General features: G+C 36.6%; 1 protein-coding gene across 7 annotated transcripts in view; it reads left to right on the top strand.

Moving 5' to 3' along the window:
• Positions 1 to 23,321, top strand: part of RNF17 (ring finger protein 17) — a 118,082-nt gene that overhangs the window by 49,406 nt on the left and 45,355 nt on the right. For all 7 annotated transcript variants that reach the window (XM_081549200.1, XM_081549199.1, XM_081549195.1 and 4 more), the window contains 7 exons: positions 1,163 to 1,352; positions 2,174 to 2,342; positions 3,673 to 3,863; positions 4,869 to 5,010; positions 17,715 to 17,868; positions 19,666 to 19,781; positions 20,990 to 21,110. In XM_081549200.1, the coding sequence (XP_081405326.1) occupies positions 1,163 to 1,352; positions 2,174 to 2,342; positions 3,673 to 3,863; positions 4,869 to 5,010; positions 17,715 to 17,868; positions 19,666 to 19,781; positions 20,990 to 21,110 (1,083 nt within the window). The remainder of the gene's footprint in view (positions 1 to 1,162; positions 1,353 to 2,173; positions 2,343 to 3,672; positions 3,864 to 4,868; positions 5,011 to 17,714; positions 17,869 to 19,665; positions 19,782 to 20,989; positions 21,111 to 23,321) is intronic.

Below are 23,321 nucleotides of genomic sequence, written 5' to 3'. Positions count from 1 at the left end.
ATCTGTGGGGTTGTTGTGGGGAGAAGGTAAGTTGAGACACAAAATACTGAGAACATTGCTGAGCTGATAGTAAAAGTAAAAATTTGGGCTTCATTCTAACTGGATTTTTTTTTCTGGTTATTAATTTGTAAATTGATCCCTCCATAAGGTCTTCTGCTGTTAGGTCATTGGTTCACTTTCCCCTTTTCTGAACTCCACTGTGTATTAATTTCTTAATTTTTGCCTTTCACACTCTGCCTTTCTTGGTTTCCTTACTTTTACTCTGCTTTTACCAAGAGAAGGTCATTGCATCTTCCTTTATGCTACCTAAGTATTTTGTAGATTTCAGTATGTCTGTATCTGTACATGTGTGTATGTACATGCACAAGGATGATCTTTACTGTTACAAGTACAGTGATTGATAGTCACTTACTTGCATGTCTCCTCTCCTTTTTGTTTTCTTTTTTTTTTAAAGAAAAAATTAGATTTATTTTTATTCTTTTTTTTTTCTTCTGTCTTTTACAAACCCTTGTGTCGAGGGCTGACTTTCTTTTTTTTTTTTATAAATTTATTTATTTTAGTTGGGGGCTAATTACTTTACAATATTGTAATAGTTTTTGCCATACATTGACTTTCAATAGATCACAGCAAGGGAGCTGCTCTGCTACGTCGGAAACCCCGACCCAGAAGCAGGTCGTCTACAAATGGTTTAGTACCAGGTTCCCCATGAACATGCCGTGCATGACGGTCGAGGGGGTGGCTGCCTTTCCAGCCAGGCCCCATGTCCCAGGATGAAGGGCTCTCCACACCGGAACCCAGTCCTGACGTGCAGTGGGGTGCACCACACCATGCCCCGAGGGGCATGGGCTCCTCTCCTTTCTTGAGCAGGACAGTCTTACTCATCTTTATTATAGTTCATAAAACACAGGTCCTCAATAAAGGACTGCTGGCTTGATACTCGGTGTTTTTACCTTCCTGTCTAGGTCACAAGTTTCTGTATAGCAGAAACTGCCAAAATATACTACCTTTGATCCCTCTCATAGCACTGACTCAGTACTATATCATTAGTTAATAAATTAATTAAGACTTTTTTATGATATAATATAATGTATTTGTTTGTAAATTAGAGGTAATTAGATATTTTCTTTGTAAACATTGATAATCATTTGTCTCCATTATGTAGGTGCAAGAATATTTATCAACAGTATTGAAAATGGAATGTGGTGTCGAGGAACTATTACTGAATTAATTCCAGTGGGAAGTGAAAGTATTAGGAAACTTTGTAGTCCAACCAAATTCTCAGTCCATGAAGTTGCACTAATACAAATATTCATGGTAGATTTTGGAAATTCTGAAGTGCTGATTGTTGCAGGGTATGTTATTTTATAAGTATTATATATTCCTTGCCTGCTTAGAAACACTTGTGATGGGGAAATACTAAAGAATAAAGAAAAATAGGAAGAGGTAGAAATAAGTTATCCTTCTTCACTTCCAAGACATATACTTTTTATTTTGCTCCAAAATTTGTATAACTCATTACTAAATTAGCAAAGTATTATACTTTATCAGTGCTACTAGCTGGGAAGCTTAGAAAAAGAACTTTTTGATATTTCAAACTTAAATAGTCTACATTGCTTCAAAGCAGAGAATGAAGCACAAAAATTTTCTTCCTTTTAAATAAATTGTTTGTTAGTTGCCAGACGATTGAGTAAAATTTTTAATCATATTTCTTCAATTTCATTATTCCATATTAAAGTGGCATAGTGTCTAGCTCATTCTAGGTGTTCAGAAATGTTTCCATTAGTCTTCTAGCAAAATAAAGCAAATTGAAAATGTTCTTGTAGTAAGGACCAGTATTAACTCTTGCATGGTCATTTTATTAAATGGTCATAGCTTTATAAACAAATATATTGCTGTTTGGGTGTGTCATTATGCCTTTTAAGTTTAAATTGAATAGGTATATGAAAGATAATCCAGATAAAGGCTGTTGAGATTTATTCTGTAGGTAGAAATAGTGTCTGCGGTTTTAAAAGATAGATTGAATCTATATAATGAGATATTATGAATCAGAATATAACTTTTTCAAAGATTTAACTTAAAAAGAGAATGTGTAGAAATGCATACCTTTTGTGGGCTAAGGCAAGCTTGGGCTTGAAGCAGTATTTTCATTAACTGTTGCTTGAATTCTTCCCAGAATTGGTGATGCTCATGTGAGATCAGAGCACATTGCTAAGCAGCATGTCATACTAAATGACTTATGTCTGGTTCTGAGAAAGTCTGAGCCATATATTGAAGAATTGCTGAAAGATGTCCAGCCACTAGCACATCCATGCTCATTGAAAGACATTATTCCACAGAATTCAGTAAGTGAGACTTAAATTATTTCTTGTTTGGGGGCCAAATAGTCCAATTTTAACTATGCTTAGGGGTTCAGATTACTGAATGTAGGTTCATGGCACCAGTTCACTTGTTAAATACTTTTTGCATAATAAACTATTGGTGCAAGTGAAAAGAGGATTTGAACTTCCATTTCTACAATCAGAATTGATCTTAATGGGAAATTATACTGAATATGTGTATATGAACTTAATGATGGGTGAATATCTGAGTAAACCACTAAATTTTAGAGTCAAGTAAATATGGAGAGAGAAAAAAATTTGACGTGGTATGGTATATATTTCTATACATTTCTTCTCTATTTGCATGACCCTTTGCTCACTACTTATTAACTATATTGCATTCTGCTTTTGTATTATTTATGAATACTTGTTCCACAGAAAGATTTGAAACTCCTAGAAAACAGAAATTATGTGTAAGAATACTTGTTAAACAGTTGTATTATTAGAAAGTCTGAAAGCAGGAGTCTGTGCCTTTGTTCATTTTTGTATTCCAGCACTTAGCAAATCATCTAGCACACAGTAAGCATTCAACAAATATATGAAAGAATGAACAAATGAATAAAGAAATAAAAGGAAACATATGAAAATATTAGCACTGATGTTTTCCTCAAAATTATTTTGGTTTTAATTTTATCCTATAAAGGATAAAACTTTTTTTTTTGCACTTGTCTATTCTGAGTAGGCTTTACTTTTTTATTTTCATAAAATCTTTAGAAAATTTTTATTTTTAAGGAATATGTGGTTTTGACCCCTGAAATGTATGAGTACTTAAATATTCAAAGATCAGTGAAAACAATTTTTTTTTATTTTTTTCAATGGGTGAGTATTTTTCCTTATTATTTAAGTAGCATGTGCCTCGTATATAGCTAGTAATGAAAACTAAGCATCTGGTGATGATTATAAATATCTAATGTATTAAATGGCTTCCATTATACTTTTAGAATTACCTTTTGGATCTCATCATTTAAGGGGAAAATTTGTATGTCAATACTTCTTTATCTTTAAATTTTTATTTATTATTTTCACATTAATATTCACATGTAAAACTAAGTCCTGAAGTGCAACAGTTTATGGTCACCTTGAGACCACATTTATAAAATCCAAGTATGATCTGTACATTGTACATACATAAAGACTGTCCTCCTTGGGTTTGTGGGCCCAATTGCTTCTAAATATCTATGGTTGGTTCAGTGCCTTTGCTCAAATTTGCTGTTAGAAAGCTAAATCTACAATATTGTACCGTTTAGAGCTAATTATAATTACTGAACACATTGAAATTTTACTTTTTCCATAGAGTGAAGGCTGGGGAGAAGAAGCTAAAATAGAATTTTTGAAAATGGTAAATAAGAAGGCTGTTTTAATGAAAGTTTTTAAAGAAGAAGATGGTGTGCTTATTGTAGATCTGCAGAAACCACCAACAAATAAAATAAGCAGTGATATGCCTGTGTCTCTTAGAGATGCATTAGTTTTTATGGAACTAGCAAGGTAGGTAACTTATTAAAACATAAATATCTTCAAGGTTATAGCTATAGTTCGGAATAGCAGATTTTACCTTTAAAAAACATGGGCTCTAAAGTGAACTAGAACACACTCTTAAGAGGGGGCACCCAATCTTAATCACTAGACTATCGGGGAGCACACTGTAACATATTCTGAGAATTTAAAGGTATCTTTGTCAGTTTTCTAAGTACAGTTGTGTGAAAATTGGATTCAGATCATTTGATTTAAGGAAATAGGGACATTAAGGTAGCTCAAAATAGAAGTTACTTGTAAGATAGTGAACTTTTTTTTTTAGACTCTAGCTAACCTTACAAGTATCTCCATTAGGGTTTCAACAGTTAGTGTTTAACAGTTCCCTATTTAAATTTTCTAAGATTTGTAGTAAGATCATGATCACTACTGTATATTAATATATGAATCTAGAGTAGATACTTATATTTCTTTTCTTTTTCATCTCTGATGAACAAAGAGATAAAAAGTAACCACAGAGATAATGGAAGATACTTTCTGTCCTGAGCAATAACAGGAGTCTGGAAGTGACCCAAATAGATTGCATTCTGTAAAACTTAAGTAGAGTATTGTAGCTGGAAGGGACCACAGAAACCCCTCAGCTGGCCTTCCTTGAGTGCTGCCATAGACCAAGAGTATCAAGTCAACCAAAAGAGTAGGAACTTTGAGTACAAAATATAGGCCCAACTAAAATAAATAAATTTATAAAAAAAAAAAAAAAAAAGAAAGAAAAAAAAAAATGCTCCAACACAAACTTAAATGTTAATTATTGAGGTTTGAGACTTGACTTCTTATTTATCCTCATTTGATAATTAAAGATAATGCCAAGAAATATTATAAATTAGGAGAGAAAGATTGGAAAATATTCTTGGTAGATAAATCAGTATATGTGCAGGTCTTTTCTTCAGATCAATTTGCTGAGAGAAGAGAGACCTTAGGAAAATGGCTCTTGCTTATGCTTTTAATTATGCTTTTAATTAGGTTTAGATCTCAAACACCGAGAAGTCATTCTGAAAAAAATACAACCTTACACTATCCTCCACCTGTTTTGCCTAAAGAAATGACAGATGTTTCAGTTACAGTTTGTCATATAAATAGTCCTTCTGATTTCTATCTTCAGTTGGTAAGTATATAATGGTCCTTTGAGACAAAGTATTTTTTTTCAAATATTAAGTAAAATGTATAATGGAAATGAGTGCCCAGTATGCATTCTAGAGCAAACAAACTGCTGTCAGCCTTCCATAAATTTTAAGTTTCTTGGTAGCTGCAACTTTAATCAAGAAACTCATGTGATTCATAGTAAATTGAAGGAAATCTTCATCCTGCAAGTTAGTGAAAATATGAAGGGGAAGGAAAATGAAGGATCCCTAATGTATAAATATTTCTTGCTACCTTCTGAAATCTAGAAACCAGGAGAGCATATAGAACTGGCAGATCAAAATAAAATAACACCCATTTCTGATAATGTATGAAGATTTATTTATTGCTAGGTAATATTCTGAATTTGAACATTAAAATAGATTCCAGTTAAAGGCATTCCATTGTCTATTTGGATATATGACTGATGGGTTTGTTTTAGATAGCTACCAGCATTAAGATTCATCATTACTGATCTCTTTGTGTCCATGTTCTATATGAATTAACCCATTCTAAGGGCCATAATGCTTTGTGTGAATTAACTCATTAATCTTTACATCAGTCTTATGAGGAAGATACTATCACCTTCATTTAGAAGTGGAAACTCGAACCAAAGGGCTGAAGCAACTTGCAGAGGTCACGTGGCTACAAAAGAGTAGAGCCAGGACTGAGCTGGACTCACTCAAAGCCTGTCACCTGATCATAGGCATGTGTATATATTTCTGGGCTCTCTGTTCTGTTCCACTGATCCATATGTCTGATTTATTTACCAATACCATACAACTTTGATTACTGTTCAGTTAAGTTCAGTCGCTCAGTCGTGTCCGACTCTTTGTGACCCCATGGACTGCAGCAGGCCAGGCCTCCCTGTCCATCACCAACTCCCAGAGTTTACCCAAGCTCATGTACATTGAGTCAGTGATGCCATCCAACCATATCTTCCTTTGTCGTCCCCTTCTCCTCCCGCCTTCAATCTTTCCCAGCATCAGAGTCTTTTCAGATGAGTCAACTCTTCGTATCAGGTGGCCAAAGTATTGGAGTTTCAGCTTCAACATCAGTCCTTCCAATGAACACCCAGGACTGATTTCCTTTCATCTGATTGCTGAGTGGCACACTTTTATTTACTGTGGCTTTGTAGCAAGTTTTGAAATGAGAATGTGTGAGCTGTCCAACTTTGTTCTTTTTCCAGGTTGTTTTTGAACTTTGGGGTCCCTTGAGATCTCATGTGACTTTTAGGATGAATTTTTCTCTTTTTAAAAATTTTACTTATTTTTTTATGGCTGTACTGGACCTTCACTGCTGTGTGTGAGCTTTTCTCTAGTTGCAGCAAGTGGGGGCTACTTTCTAGTTTTGGTATGAGGGCTTCTTGTTGTGGTGGCTTCTCTTATTGTAGGCTCTAGGGTGTGTGAACTTCAATAGTCACAGCACATGGGCTCAGTAGTTGTAGCACACGAGCATAGTTGCCCCACAGCATGTGAAATCTTCCCAAATCAGGGATCAAATCCATGTCCCCTGCATTAGCAGACAGATTCATAACCATTGGACCACCAGGGAAGTCTCTAGGATGAGTTTTTCTATTCTACGTGAAACATCATTGGGATTCTGATAGGGATAGCTTTGAACTGTAAATTGCTTTGGGTACTGATATCCTTTTTTTAGAAGATTTTATTTATTTATGACTTTATTTAGGTCTTCATTGCTGTAAAGCTTTCTCTAGTTGTGGCAAGTGGGAGCTACTCTTTGTTGCTGTGTGCAGGCTTCTCATAGTGGTGACTTTTCTTGTTGCAGAGCATGGACTCTGGGTGCGTGGGCCTCCGTAGTTGCAGCTCACAGGCTCTAGAGTGCTGGCTCTAGAGTTGTGGCACATGGACTTGGTTGTTTCATGGCATGTGGGATCCTCCAAGGCCAGGATTGAATCCTTGTCCCCTGCATTGGAAGGCAGATTCTTAACCACTGGACAGCCAGGGAAGCCCTGGGTATTGACATCTTAACAGTATTAAATCTTCCAGTTCACGAACATGGAAGGTTTTTCCATTTATTTTGTAGCAGTGCTGTGTACTCTACAACAAGTATACAAGTCTGTATCCTCAGTTATATTTATTCCTGAGTATATTCTTTTTATTCTACTGTAAAATGAGTTTTCTTAATTTCCATTTGGACTGTTCATTGTTACTATGTAGAAATGCATGTGATTTTTTGTAATCATTTTGTAGTCTACATCATTGTGTGCTTAAACGTGTCCAACTCTTTGTGGCCCCATGGGCTGTAGCCCGCCAGACTCCTCTGTCCATGGAATTCTCCAGGCAAGAATACTGGAGTGGGTTGCCACGCCCTCCTCCAGGGAATCTTCCCAACCCAGGGATCGAACCTGCGTCTCTTGTCTCCTGCATTGGCAGGCAGATTCTTTACCACTAGCTCTATCTGGGAAGCCCATTTATTAGACCTGCTAGTATTTTTGTGGCATCTTTAGGGTTTTTTACCTATAAAATCACGTCATCTTCAAAAAGAGATCATTTTCCTATTTCTTGTCAATTTGGTTGGCATGTGTGTGTGTATATATATATATATATATTTGCCTAATTACTCTGGCTAGAATTTACAAAACTATATTAAATAGCAATGGCAAAAGCATTCATGCTTTCTTATTATCATTCTTAGAAGAAAAGCTGTCAGTCCTTCATATACAAAATTTGCTCTCCTAACCACTTCAAAATATACAGTTCTGTAGTATTCACTAACTCACATTGTTGTACAGCATGCGAATCTGTACAATTTGTTCATCTTGAAAAACTGAAACTTGGTACTCCCTGAACAGTAATTGCCTGTTTCATTCTACCCCCAACCGCTGACAACCACAGTCCTACTTTCTTCTTCTATGAATTTGACTATTTAGATACTCATATAAGTGGAATCAAACAGTACCCTGCTTTTCAGAAGTTCAGTTTACACAAATTTCATTTTTCTGAAAAACCTACATTGCTCTTACCAAAGAAAGGTCAGCCTCTTTGCTTTACTACATTTTGGCTTACAAAAGATTTCATAGGAACACTACTTTCAGATATCAGGGATACCTGTATTTGTCCTTTTGTCACTGGCTTGTTTCACTTGGCATAATGCCTTCCAGGTTCATCCATGTTGTGTAGCATGCAATAGGACTTACTTTCAGTTCAGTTCAGTTGTTCAGTCGTGTCCAACTCTTTGCGACCCCATGAATCACAGCACGCCAGGCTTCCCTGTCCATCACCAACCCCCGGAGTTTACCCAAACTCATGCCCATCGAGTCAGTGATGCCATCCAACCATCTTGTTTTCTGTCGTCCTCTTCTCCTCCTGCCCTCAATCTTTCCCAGCATCAGGGTCTTTTCCAGTGAGTCAACCCTTCTCATCAGGTGGCCAAAGTATTGGAGTTTCAGCTTCAACATCAGTCCTTCCAATGAACACCCAGGACTGATCTCCTTTAGGATGGACGGGTTGGATCTCCTTGCATTCCAAGGGACTCTCAAGAGTCTTCTCCAACACCACAGTTCAAAAGCACCAATTCTTCGACACTCAGCTTTCTTCACAGTCCTACTCTCACATCCATACATGACTACTGGAAAAACCATAGCCTTGACTAGACGGACATTTGTTGGAAAAGTAATGTCTCTGCTTTTTAATAAGCTATCTAGGTTGGTCATAACCTTCCTTCCAAGGAGTAAGCGTCTTTTAATTTCATGGCTGCAGTCACCATCTGCAGTGATTTTGGAGCCCCCAAAAATAACGTCTGACACTGTTTCCACTGTTTCCCCATCTATTTCCCATGAAGTGATGGGACCAGGTGCCATGATCTTAGTTTTCTGAATGTTGACCTTTAAGCCAACTTTTTCACTCTCCTCTCTCACTTTCATCAAGAGACTTTTTAGGTCTTCTTCACTTTCTGCCATGAGGGTGGTATCATCTGCATATCTGAGGTTATTGATATTTCTCCCAGCAATCTTGATTTCAGCTTGTGCTTCTTCCAGCCCAGCGTTTCTCATGATGTACACTGCATATAAGTTAAATAAGCAGGGTGACAATATACAGCCTTGATGTACTCCTTTTCTGCTTACTTTAAGGCTAACTAAATATTCCATTGTATGTCTATACTACATTTTTTATGTGTATACTACATTTTATTAATTCAGTCATCCATTGATGGACATTTGGCTTGGTTCTACCTCTAGACTGTTGTGAATGATGCTGCAGTGAACATGGGTGTGAGAAAACTGTAGCGTCATTTGATTCCTTTTGTATATCTGAGTTTATTGTTAACCGTGGAGATTACACATAACATCCTAAAGTTATGTGTAATTATGTGTAAAAATTATGTGTAATTAAAGTTATGTGAAACATCCTACAGAAATCTAATCTGAAGTAACACCAACTTTAACTGCACAAAACCCTACTTCTGTATAGCTCCATTTCCCTTTTAAATAATACCAATCTCAAAAATTAATCTTTGTACATCAAATACTCAATAATGTAGACTAATAATTATTTGTGTGCATTTGTCTTTTGAATCTGGTAGAAAATGAAAGTAGAGTTAGAAACCAAAGTTAATAATACTGGCTTTCATATTTGTGTGTTTATGTTAATCACAGATATGTATATCTTAATGTGAATTTACGTTATGCTCTAGCATCCTTTCATTTCCTTCTGAAGGATTCCCTTTAGCCTTTTTTATAAGGCAGGTCTAGTGGTAGTGAACTTCCTTACTTCTTGTTTATCTGTGAATGGCTTATTACTCCCTCATTTTTTAAGGATAGTCTTGCTGAATCTATAATTCTCAGTTGACAGTTCTTTCTTTAGCTCTTTTAAGTATATCTTCTGATTACATTCTGACCTCCAAGGTTTCTTATGAAAAATCCACTGATCATCCTATTGATAATCCCTTATATCTGACAAGTCACTTTTCTCTTGCTGCTTTCACAATTCTCATTTTATGGCTATTGACGGTTTGTTCATCTTGCATCTAGAGTGTCTCTCTTTGAATTTATCCTAACTTGGGTTTTTTGAGTATATTAACATTCTAAGCCTGCTATAACAAAGTGCAACAGAGAATTCCCTGGTGGTTCAGTGATTGATTAGGGCTCTTCTTTCACTAGTAGGGGCTGGATTCAATCCCTAGTTGGGCAACTAAGATCCCACAAGCTGCATGGTGCCCCCCCCCCAAAAAGGCACAAAGTAGGTAGTTTTAAAAGCAGAAATGTATTGACTCCCAGTTCTGGAGTTTACAGGTTTAAGGTCAGGGTGTTGGCAGAGTTGGTTCCTTCCTTCTGAGGTTGGCAGGGGGCTGGGGTTGGGCAGAGATTTGTCCCATGTCTCTGGACTAGACTGGTGATTTGCTGGCAATCTTTAGCACTCCTTGGCTTCTGCTGCATCATTACAGTCTCTGCTTCCTTCACATGGCAATCTCGCTGTGTAACTTGTCTGTCTCAGCTTTTTAATACAGACACCAGTCATATTTAATTAACTCCAACCTAAAACTTTTATTTTAACTTGAACGTATCTGTCAAACACTATCTCCAAATAAGGACACATTCTGAGGTCTCTGGGGGAGGTGGTTAGAACTTCAGTATATTTTGAGGGGAGGACACAAACCAACTGATAAGCAATTCACTTTCTGCTCTATCAAAAATTTCCTCTTCACATGCAGTCGCCCCATCCCAAAGTTCCAAAAAAAATCTTAATCATCTTGCATCAAGTCTAAGTCCAGAATCTTATATAAAATCACTAAATTCTGATTAGCTCAATCAGGTATAAGTAAGAATTCTTTAATTGAAGCTAGGCCAGAACCCCTCTCTATCTCTAAATCTGTGAGAATAGACAGTAAGTACAAATCCTAGCAGGAAGAATTCCATTAGAATCTTACATCTTTAGAATAATCCTCAGCAGCTGGATGCTCTGTCCTCCAGTCCCCCTGGGGTGTGGCCCTTCCCCCTCAACCCTGCAGCAGCCTCATCCATTGGAATTGAGGAGTTGTCTTAACTCTGAAACACAGAAAGAGGCCTCATCCCTGGAACAGAGGAGAAGATAGCCCTGCCTTTCAGGTCTGTGTGCTCTGGGCCTGCAGTATCAGTGGCACACACTCGAGCCTCTGAATCACCTTCGAAATCACTCCTCCGTTTTCTTGAAACATATGTTCATGACCAGATCACTCTGTCAGCTCTCTTCCTGCCTGTAGAATCTCACAAGCCCACCACCCCTCTCCGCTTCATTCCCTCTCACCTCTGTCCCCTTCAGTTCAGGCTGGCAGTGTTTCTGCTGAGATGATTGATTGGCTTCATAAATCATAACATCCATATTCCCTTGAGCAGACACTATCCGGCCATGCCCTTGGTGTTCTCTCCAGAGCTTGCTGTCTCATTTTTTGAAATACAAATAGGCTAAGAAATTTCTAAATCTTCAGATTCTGGTTCGTTCATGTTTAACAATTTATTCTTCAATTTATCTTTGTCTTCTCACATTTTATTATAAGCAGCAAGGAGAAACCAGGCTGACACTTTTGACACTTTACTTAGCAATCTCCTCAGCTAAATATCCAGTTCAACTTTCTACCCAGTACAGTATAATTCAGCCAAGTTCTCTACCCCTGTGTAACAAGGATTTCCTTTCCTCCAGTTTCCAGTATCATATTCCTCATTTCTCTATGAAATCTCACCAGAAGCACCTTTAGCATCCATATTTCTACCAGTAATCTTTCCAAGGTAATCTGGATTTTTGTCATTCAGGTACCTCATAATTCTTCCTCTTCTTTCTGCTCATAACCCAGTTTCAAAGCTTCTCCCATAATGTTATATATTTATTACAACAGCACTCTGCTTTCCCATTTCAAGATCTATATTCATTCCTTAGAGAATCATAAGAAAGTTCCACTGATTAAGTTGCTTGAACAGTGTAAGTTTATTATCTCACAGTTCTGAAGTCTAGAAGTATTGAGATCAAGTTGTTACTAGTGTTGGTTCCTTCTGAAGGTCATAAGTGAGAATCTATTTCATGCCTTTTTGCCCTAATTGCTGGTGGTTAGCTGGAAAATGTTGGTGTTCAGTGGCTTCTACTTCACTCCATTTTCTACCTTCATCTTTATGAACATTCTACTGTGTGTGTGTGTCTCTTTGCCCAATTTTACTCCTTTTTTCCAGCCATGAAATTGAAAGACACTTTCTCCTAGGAAGAAAAGCTATGACCAACCTAGACAGCATATTAAAAACCAGAGACATTACTTTGCTGATAAAGGTCCGTCTAGTCAAAACTATGGTTTTTCCAGTAGTCATATATGAATGTGAGAGGTGGACCGTAAAGAAAGCTGAGTGCTGAAGAATTGATGCTTTTGAACTGTGTTGGAGAAGACTCTTGAGAACACCTTGGACAGCAAGGAGATCAAACCAGCCAATCCTAAAGGAAATCAGTCCAGAATATTCACTGGAAAGACTGATGCTGAAGCTGAAACTCCAATACTTTGGCCACCTGATGCGAAGAACTGACTCACTGGAAAAAGACCCTGATGCTGGGAAAGATTGAAGGCAAGAGGAGAAGGGGATGACAAAGGATGAGATAGTTGGATGGCATCACCGACTCAATGGACATGAGTCTGAGTAAGCTCCAGGAGTTGGTGATGGACAGGGAAGCCTGGTGTGCTGCAGTCCATGGGGTCACAGGGAGTTGGACACAACTGAGCGACTGAACTGAATAAGGTAACTAGTCAAATTGGATTAAGACCTACTTTCAGTTCAGTCGCTCTGTCGTGTCCAACTCCCTGTGACCCCGTGGACTGCAGCACACCAGGCCTCCCTGTCCATCACCAACTCCTGGAACTTACTCAGACCCATGTCCATTGAGTCGGTGATGCCATCCAACCGTTTTGTTTTCTGTCGTTCCCTTCTCTGCTTGCCTTCAGTCTTTCCCAGCATCAGGGTCTTTTCAAATGAGTCAATTCTTCACATCAGTTGGCCAAAGTATTGGAGTGTCAGCTTCAACATCAGTCCTTCCAATGAATATTCAGGATTGATTTCCTTTAGGATTGACTGGTTGGATCTCCTTTCAGTCCAAGGGACTCTCGAGTCTTCTCCAACACCACGGTTCAAAAGCATCAGTTCTTCAGCACTCAGCTTTCTTTATAGTCCACCTCTCACATTCATACATGACTACTGGAAAAACCATAGCCTTGACTAGATGGACCTTTGTTGGCAAAGTAATGTCTCTACTTTTTAATATGCTGTCTAGGATGGTCATAACTTTTTTTCCAAGGAGTAAGCATCTTTTAATTTCATGGTTGCAATCACCATCTGCAGTGATTTTGGAGCCCAAAAAATAAAGTCTGACACTTGTTTCCACTGTTTCCCCATCTATTTGCCATGAAGTGATGAGACTGGATGCCATGATCTTAGTTTTCTGAATGTTGAGTTTTAAGCCAACTTTTTCACTCTCCTCTGTCACTTTCATCAAGAGGCTCTTTAGTTCTTCTTCGCTTTCTGCCATAAGGGTGGTGTCATCTGCATATCTGAGGTTATTGATATTTCTCCTGGCAGTCTTGATTCCAGCTTGTGCTTCTTCCAGCCCAGCATTTCTCATGATGTATTCTGCATATAAGTTAAATAAGCAGGGTGACAACATACAGCCTGACGTACTCCTTTTCCTATTTGGAACCAGTCTGTTGTTCCATGTCCAATTCTAACTGTTGCTTCCTGACCTGCATACAGATTTCTCAAGAGGGAATACCAGACCTGGTATTCCCATCTCTTGAAGAATTTTCCAGTTTGTTATCATCCACACAGTCAAAGGCTTTGGTATAGTCAATAAAGCAGATATAGATGTTTTTCTGGAACTCTCTTGCTTTTTCAATGATCCAACAAATGTTGGCAATTTGATCTCTGGTTCCTCAGCCTTTTCTAAAACCAGCTTGAACATCTGGAAGTTCACAGTTCACATATTGTTGAAGCCTGGCTTGGAGAATTTTGAACATTACTTTACTAGCATATGCTGCTGCTGCTGCTAAGTCGCTTCAGTCGTGTCTGACTCTGCGCGACCCCATAGACGGCAGCCACCAGGCTCTGCTGTCCCTGGGATTCTCCAGGCAAGAATACTGGAGTGGGTTGCCATTTCCTCCTTCAGTGCGTGAAAGTGAAAAGGGAAAGCGAAGTTGCTCAGTCGTGTCCGACTCTTTGCGACCCCATGGGCTTCAGCCTACCAGGCTCCTCTGTCCATGGGGTTTCCCAGGCAAGAGTACTGGAGTGGGGTGCCATTGCCTTCTCCTTACTAGCATATGAGATGAGTGCAATTGTGCAGTAGTTTCAGCATTCTTTGGCATTGCCTTTCTTTGACCTACTTTAACGACCTCATTTTAACTTGATTATCTCTATAAATACTCTGTCTCCAAATGAGGTCATGTTTTGAGTTTCTGGGGGTTAAAGCTCCAATGTATCTTTTAGGGGGAGACATAAATCATCCTGTAATACTTAACTGGTTGGATTTGTAGATTTGTATGTCATCAAATTTGGGAAGTTGTTGGTCATTATTTCTTCAGATAATCTTTCTCTTCCTTTCTTTCTCTCTCATCTTTCTGCGACTCCTATAATGCATATATTGGTGTGATTGATGCTATCGCACAAATATCTTGGTCTCTGTTCACTTAACTTAATTCCTTTTTTCTTTCTGTTTCTCACTGTTTCAGTTGTCCTGTATTCAAGTTCACTGATTCTTTCTTATGGCTGCTCAAATCTGCTGTTTAACCTTTCCAGAGTATTTTTTGTTTCAGTTACTGTACTTTTCAATTCCAGGATTTGATTCCTTTTTATAATTACTATCTCTTTGTTGGTATTTTAGTTTTGAACCTATATTGTTTTCCTTGTTGTCTCTAGTTCTTTGTCTATCTTTCCTTTTAGCTCTTTGAGCATATTTAAGACAGTTCTAAATTCTTTGTCTAGTAAATCCACTATCTAGACTTCCTAAGGGCTGATTTCTGTTTGTTTACTTTCCCAATGGTCATGTATGGATGTGAGAGTTGGACTATAAAGAAAGCTGAGCACTGAAGAATTGATGCTTTTGAACTGTGGTGTTGGAGAAGACTCTTGAGAGTCCCTTGGACTGAAAGAAGATCCAACCAGTTCATCCTAAGAGAAATCGCTCCTAGGTGTTCACTGGAAGGACTGATGTTAAAGCTGATACTCCAGTATTTTGGCCACCTGATGCGAAGAGCTGACTCATTAGAAAAGACCCTGATGTTGGGAAAGATTGAAGGCAGGAGAAGTGTACAACAGAGGATGAGATGGTTAGATGGCATCACCGACTCAATGGACATGAGTTTGGGTAAACTCCAGGAGTTGGTGATGGACAGGGAGGCCTGGTGTGCTGCAGTTCATGGGGTTGCAGAGAGTCGGGCATAACTGAGTGACTGAACTGAACTTTGTTACTTGGAATGAGCCATATTTTCCTGTTTCTTTGCATGTCTTCTGATTTCTTGTTGAAAATTAGGCATCAACTATTATAAAACAGTAAAACTCTGAAAATCAGATAGCCCCCACACACATGCACCCATGCATAACTGGATTTGTTTTAAATTGTTGAAAACTGTGGTAGTTTTTTTCTTTTGAGACTTTTTCAAACTGTTCTTGCAAATACTATTGCTTGTGTGTGATCACTGAAGTGTCTGTGTTCTTTTAGCTTGTGTTTGGCAAATGTTTATGTTGACTTCTTGAATGTTGAAAGCTTAATTGGGTGTTTGCTTCAATGCTGTAAGCATTAACTGTTTTCCAGAGCCCTGACAAAATTGGTTCAGATGGTTTCTCGTTTTTTCAGTGTTTCTATGGGGAAATGAGAGCTTGGAGCTTCAGAGTCTGGAATTTTGCTACTGTGACTTGTCTGTTGAATATTTCAGTGTTCCCTTTGGATAGCCTGTTAGTGGAAGAATATGAATACTTCCTACTTAGAAATAAAGGTTTAGAAGGCTTTAAATAGTTTTAAATTTTTTTAATGAAATAACAAAAATTTCAGAAAATTTCCACTTGCATTATTATACTCACAAAAGAGAAAAACCTCATTTTTTGACCATTTGAGATGGTTTTTAAAATATTTTTAACTTTAAGAATTGGTATTTGGAGAAATAAACAGTTGTCCTTGGTTTTGTTTTAGTAACTATGTTTTAAGTAGTATAGGAACTTCAGGAACTGTGTTTTAAAGTAACCAGATAATCCTGTTTAATAAAGTAAACCTCTACTGAATTACACTGTCTTTTCACAAACTCTACTGAAATTACTGATTTAAAGATTTATCAGTTCAGTTTAAAACCATTAGATGGATGGCTAATGGGAAATTAGACATTCATACAATGGCAAAGTAGCATACGTGAATTACTTGGTGATCACCAGGGAAACATGTAACTGTGCAGAGAAGGGATGAGAGTTGCCACCCCATTCCGTAGATGAATCTTAGCTTATTAACAGTGAGTACTGCTGTCTTCTGATGTGTTGCAGCTATGGTGTATTCTAGCCAAAAGGTTTGGCTTGAATCCATCAAACTTGTAGATATAACTTTCTGTTTTGAGGAAATTCAGGGCATATACCCTAACTCAGTGGAGGAAGAAGGTAAATAATAGGATGAGAACATAACCACATAAATCCAGAAGATGAGGCATTCTACAGAAAACTAGCAGACTATCTTTAACAAGACAGGATCATTTTTAAAAGAACACTACACTAATTTATAAGACTTATTTAGAAGAACAAGCATAACAAGTAGTCTTAGATTGGCTACTGGATTTAGTCAATTCAGTTCAATCGCTCAGTCATGTCCGACTCTTTGCGACCCCATGGACTGCAGCATGCTAGGCTTCTCTGTCTATCACCATCTCCTGGAGCTTGCTCAGACTCATGTCCATTGAGTCGGTGATACCATCCAACCATCTCCTTCTCTGTCGTCCCCTTCTCCTCCTGCCTTCAATCTTTCCCAGCATCATGGTCTTTTCTAATGAGTCAGCCCTTTGCATCAGGTGTCCAAAGTATTGGAGCTTCAGCTTCAGCTTCAGCATCAATCCTTCCAATGAATAGTTGAATGATTTCCTTTAAGATTGACTGGTTTGATCTCCTTGCAGTCCAAGGGACTCAAGTGTCTTCAACACCACAGTTGGTCAGTTAGGGAAATATAATATGGTTTAAAAGTACTAGTACGAGCACTTGCTGAAGCAGAAAATGTGAGAATTGATAGAAAAATGCAGATTATCGAATTGTATGGTATGGTCTGATTTTTGGTAAAAAAAAAAAACAAACAACATGACAAGTGTGTTTAGAAGAAGATCTAGAAGCAAGAGTTTTCTGGTGGTCTAGTGGTTAGGACTTGGTGCTTTTACTGATGTGGGCTCAGGTGCAGTCTGGTCAGGGAAGTAAGTTCTGACATGCTGCATGGCACAGCCAAAAAAAAGAAAAAAATCTGGAAGAATATCTTAAGATATCTGGAAGACTGTGATTTTTATAAATTTTTGTTAATGTCTATATATGTTAATTTTTATATACTACTTTTGTAGCAGAATATTTCAAACATAAATTACATGACTGCTTATGTCTAATTCAATTCTAATATTTGGTCATTTTATCAGCAGTGCCTATAATACATGGAACATTTAAATTTTAAGTTTCTGTGAAACTATAATGCTGTAATCCCTGCTTTAATCTCTCTTTCTTAGATAGAGAGCCTGGATTTTTTATTTCTATTAAAGGGAATTGAGGAATTCTATAAAAATGAAGATGCAGAAAATCTGGAAATCCTCTGTCCAGTTCAGGATCAAGCCTGTGTCGCTAAATTTGAAGATGGAGTTTGGTACCGAGCAAAAGTTATTGGTAGGAAATTGCACACTATTTCCTCAGGGAGATGTTTCAGTTAAAAATTGATATCATTTGAGTCAGTACAAATTAAATCATTAAAGTGATATTATCTGATCTTACAGTTTTGCTCTGTCATCTAGCTTTAGAAAGCTAGTGATAATGTTGATAGGTGAACCTCCTGCTCCTTAGATTTCATTTGATTTGACTAGGACTTTAACCATTATTTTGTTTTCTAACATTTGCCTTATTTAAAAAATAGTTCTAAAAGACCTACACATACTCCACTCTCCACTGAAAAGACAAATACTTTTAATTCTTTTGGCTTTCTTTTGTCATTTATCTGTTATTTCTTCTAAATAATGTGTACTACTTTGTAGATATACTTCAGTCTTAGGTAGTAAATGTATTAGATGAGTTTTAGATCTCTTATAGCTATTTTGTCCCCACTCTTCCTCCATAGTTATATCACAGTTTTTAGTTAAATTCATATTCTGTGCAAGTGTTTTCAGTGCTATTCCATAAAGTATAACTTTAATTCTGAGTTGATAATTCCATCAGTTTTTTACTTTTTAAAAAAAAATTATGTCTACATTTTCCTAATAGTTTAAAACAGTTTTCTACACGATAAGAGTTTTCATATAATGTTGGTTTGATTTTTTCTTTTTTAACAGTGAAAACATCGTTCCATCACCTGCTCCATGTAGACTGCTTGTCATCTAGGCTTACTACACTGTTACTCTGGAGAGTTATGTCACTTGTTTTCCTAGATTCAGCTGCTAGTTTTCTGAATCCCGTTTACTTTTTAGGTTTACTCGCATAGAGCATTTTCCTCACCTCTTTACTTAGGGTACATACGTCTTTTCAGGCTCTGCTTGAGTGCCATTTTAGGTAGTGCTGGTGTTGTTCCATTTGCTTTCACTTCTCCCTAGGAGCAGAGAATACCTGAACTTTTTCCATTTTGAAATTGTATTCTGTAGAAGTTTATAAATTTGAAAGTAATGGCAAAAAGTTTTGTAGCACTGTATACACATGTGCTTAGAGGGGCTAAACACTCAGAATGAGTGTTTATAAAAAGATAGATCTTTATTCATGCTTCAGTCTATTTGAATGTTCCAGAGATTTCTCTGATGTCTCTAAAATATGAAAACTAGTTTGACATAGAGGTCTGTTTCTGCTCATTTTTCACGATATCTACAGATAATTTTTTAAAATTTCACTGTTAGATATTATTATATGAATCAATCTGTGCCTTGATCATTAAGTTGCTTGCTTTGTTTAATTACCTATGTTGACTAACAAACATTAAGTGCTTAGTTTGTGTTTGGTGCTTTGCAAAGTGTATTTTAAGTAGGTGAATCATCAAAAACAGTCTTAAGATCTGATTCTGTTGGTGCATCCACTCTACAGATGAAATAATGAAGCTGAGAGAAAAAAAGTAATTTGCTCAGGGTAGTATCTTAGAGATATTAATTAGATTTCCTTACAGTCACATGTCATTTAAGTGTCTTAACTCCAGATCTAATTCTTAACTTTTAGGCTGTAACACATAGCATTGGATGACTTTGTTACCCTGATTTTGGTTATCTTTTGATATCTTTAAATTGTTAGTTTCTCATTCACCAAGTCTGAACCAACTATACATTATGGTTAGTTTTGTGAGAAAATATTAGAAATATTTTTTACATTAAAAAAATATTAAGTTTGTATGTTAAACATAAAGATATTCTAATCTAGTTGATTGTAGATCAGTCTAAACTTTGCTAAATAATGTTTTTTCCAAGTTTGTGATTTCCAATTTCATAATTTTTGAAGGATTGCCTGGACATCGTGAAGTTGAAGTTAAATATGTGGATTTTGGCAATACAGCAAAAATAACACTTCAAGACATGCGTAAGATAAAGGATGAGTTTCTGAATCCTGCAGAGAAGGTAATCTACTTACTGTGAATCATAGGTTTAGAATATCAGTACAAACATGAAAGTATTTTTGAAGTTATTTTTACTGTAGAAATGTTCTTTTAACTACAGTTTTTCTGTAAATAATTTCTGACTCATGGGCTATCAAAGTTTATGTAGTTAACTATTTAAGAAATAATATGTATCTTAGCAAATAAGCATTAATTATGTGTATAATATGTGTGTTTTTATAAGTACTTACTGGTCTGCAGCTTCTAATGTATTATTTTGAAATAACTGTACAATGTAGTAAGAATATGATGTATTATGTGAAAAAAGTCATTACAGAAGTGGTTTTACTGTGATCCCATTTATGTTTAAGTATATGTAACATATGCAAGAGAAAGATGTCTGGAGGAATAAGTAAAAAACTTATCCTTCTCTTGGAATCCTACTCCCCAGAGATAAGTATGGCTAAGGAGGCTTATTTCCTAATTTATATACTCCTAGTATATGAATTGTTGTTAAGCAGTATTTTTCATTTAAAATGGTTAAAATAATACAGGGAAAACTTGAAAATATAGATGATAAAATGAAGGAGGAATCACTCAGAATTATTCAGTATTTTTGATATATATACTTCTAAGATGCACCTTCTGTGTTTTTAACAATTATGAGATTAGATTATACATAGTCCTATAACCTGCATTTTCATTTAACAATGTATCATAGTATTAATATCTGCAGTTCTTTCAGTGGACACTTATTATTCCAGTATCTGAGTGTAAAATGATTCATTCAACAAAGTACTGTGGGTTTTTTTGTTTCATCTTTGGTTTTGTTATTTTTTAATAAGCTATTGGAAATTTTATTTTTTTACTTGACATATAGTTGGTGTACAGTATTATAAAAGTTACAAGTATACAATATAGTGAGTCACAATTTTTTAAAGTTATACTCCATTTATAGTTATCATAAAATATTGGCTATATTTCCTGTGTTGTACAATATAACCTTGTAGCTTATTTTATATGTAATAGTTTATACCTCATAATCCCATACTCTGTTGATTCCAGCTGTTTGCATTTATAAGTATTGTTAGAGAGATCTTTGGACATTTGTTTGTTTTCTAAATATGTATTAAATTCAAATGCAAAGTTTGGTGCACATTTAACACTTGAATTCTAAAATAACTATAAGTTAACATTACTTTCTTAATGATTCAATTTTGTTTGACATAGGCAATTAAATGTAAGCTGGCCTATATTGAACCATATAAAGGGACAGTGCAGTGGTCAAAAAATGCTAAAGAAAAATTTGAAGAAAAGACTCAAGATAAATTTATGACATGTTCCATCATTAGTAAGCTTTCTTCATTTTTATTGGGTGCCATGTGATCATAATCTTAAATAAGTAACAGTATGATATATAACATTTTTCAGATCTTATAAATTCAGTGTGTTGTCAGTATGAGCTGTGAGAGGTACCATTTATTGAGAACTAGGGACAATGGAATAATATCTTCTGCAGGCCTGAGAACCTAAAATCAGCACGAGGCAAATTTCCACTGAAGATCAAGTCATCCTCAACATGTCTTCTTGAAAACCCTAAAGCCAGGAGTTAACTTCTCTTATTTCTCTTTGCCTTTGTGCCAGTCTCTGTCCCTCATCTTGGAGGGATGGATGCTAAGGTTTAACTTGCAGGAAAGCAAAGAGAAATGGGAGATAACTAGAAAGTAGTTTTTGTTTTATTTGACTCAGGTGAATTTAACTGTAGGTTCTCAGCTTATTTTGGAAAAAGTTGTTCATTTTTGAAATAGTTTGGGTCTGATACACAGGCTAAGCTCTAGCCCTCAGTTTTGTAACTCAACAAGTTTAATGGCAAAACCTGAGTTTACATGAAGATCTAATATTGATCTCCCTTATAGTGAGTATTCATCATATATTCTACTTCAGGATAGTCATGATTGCTGACTCAGAATTTCTGGGGTTATTAGAAAATGAGAAGTATATATTTTGTATAGCTTTTCTCAGTTTGAAGAATTGTGAAACATGTATGACCCCAAGGGATTTGGATGAAGGTGTCAAAAGCTGCTGTTATCAGAGATTTCTATCTTTTCCAGAGCTAAGACCAACATTGGCTGTGTTGATCTGAACAGTACTAGTGCAGGATATGTACAACTATGTTTACTTAGGTTTGACTTATATGGCACTTTCAAAGGCCCTTTTTATGATATCCGCTTTTTCATTTTCATTTAGCAAACCCAAAACATCATGAGATTATTAGACTATTTTATAATGAAGAAATTGAAGCTTAGAGATCAGTTGCTCAAGGCCACATAACCTAGAAATGATTTAATTAATTATTTAGTTATAACCTAGAATGTGTTAATTCACTTTGTATAAGATGTTATTCTGATGCAGTAGTTCTGTAGAAGAGGAATATGATTATAGAAGTTGTACCCTTAGTCTATAGAATTTTTTGTCTGGCTTCTCTAATATAAGTAGTAAATTAAGGGCCTTTTAGTCCTGTGTAACTTGAGCTGACTTTGTCGTTGTTCAGTCACTCAGTTGTGTCCAACTCATTGCAATCCCATGGACTACAACACACCAATCCTCCCTGTCCTTCACCATCTCCCTGACCTTGCTCAAACTCATGTCCATTGAGTCAGTGATGCCATCCAGCCATCTCGTCCTCTGTCATCCCCTTCTCCTCCTGCCCTCAGTTTTTCCCAGCATCAAGGTCTTTTCTAATGAACTGCCTCTAACTTTAAAGTGCTTTAATCATCCTTTTAGCTTTCCTCTTGGTATTTTATTTTGTTGGTTTTTAGTTCCTTTGTTTAATGTCTCCTCCTAAGGCTAATCCATGAAGACTTGACTCGGGTTTCTTTCTTGACTCGCCCTTTTTCATTCTCAGTTAATTGTTATGCCAGTAATATCTGAGCACAAGTGTAGTGTATTTGATTTAAGGAGTGACAGAAGGCCCCACTCGACCTAAAACATCTTTCCCTATCAACCTGCACAGTGATGAGATTAGTATATGTTGTTACCTTATAAAACAAAGGACATTTAATTAGGAGCGGAGCAGGTAAGATGGTGAAGGTATGGAACACAGGAAAAGTTGGCCCTCTGGAATAAACTTGTGCAAGGGAAGTATGAAATCAAAGTGCTAAAGGGAACATAGAAAATGAAAAGTGAGGAGCTTAGACTTTACTGAAGGTTCTGAGTTGCCTAGCATTTTGTTTCTAGATAATACATCTGGTATATTAAAAAGTAGTCAGGAATGATTTTTAAACTTTTGGGGAAAAAAAGCCTTCCAACAAGTATTCTTATAGCTAGGTAATGTAGGATGTTACTGCTGATAATAGTTTATCTTTTCATTTGGAATCATCATTGTCTTTGCACCTGCCAGCTACTGTTGTATAGAAGTGTAGACATTAGCTGATCTCAGTGCATTGAAGTGTGTGTTTCTTAAAGAAATTTCTCTCACTCCTTCAGGTGTGTACTGAGCAGGTTCTCTGTGCTCAAAATAAGTAAATAGGCACATAAGATATAACTTTACCCTACGCTGACT

Source organism: Giraffa tippelskirchi, chromosome 12 (assembly GCF_054371585.1).
Source record: "Giraffa tippelskirchi isolate mGirTip1 chromosome 12, T2T-mGirTip1v1.2.pri, whole genome shotgun sequence".
Lineage (NCBI taxonomy): Eukaryota > Metazoa > Chordata > Mammalia > Artiodactyla > Giraffidae > Giraffa > Giraffa tippelskirchi.
The sequence above is the reverse complement of the archived record's forward strand: the minus strand, read 5'-3'. Positions and strand labels throughout refer to the sequence as shown.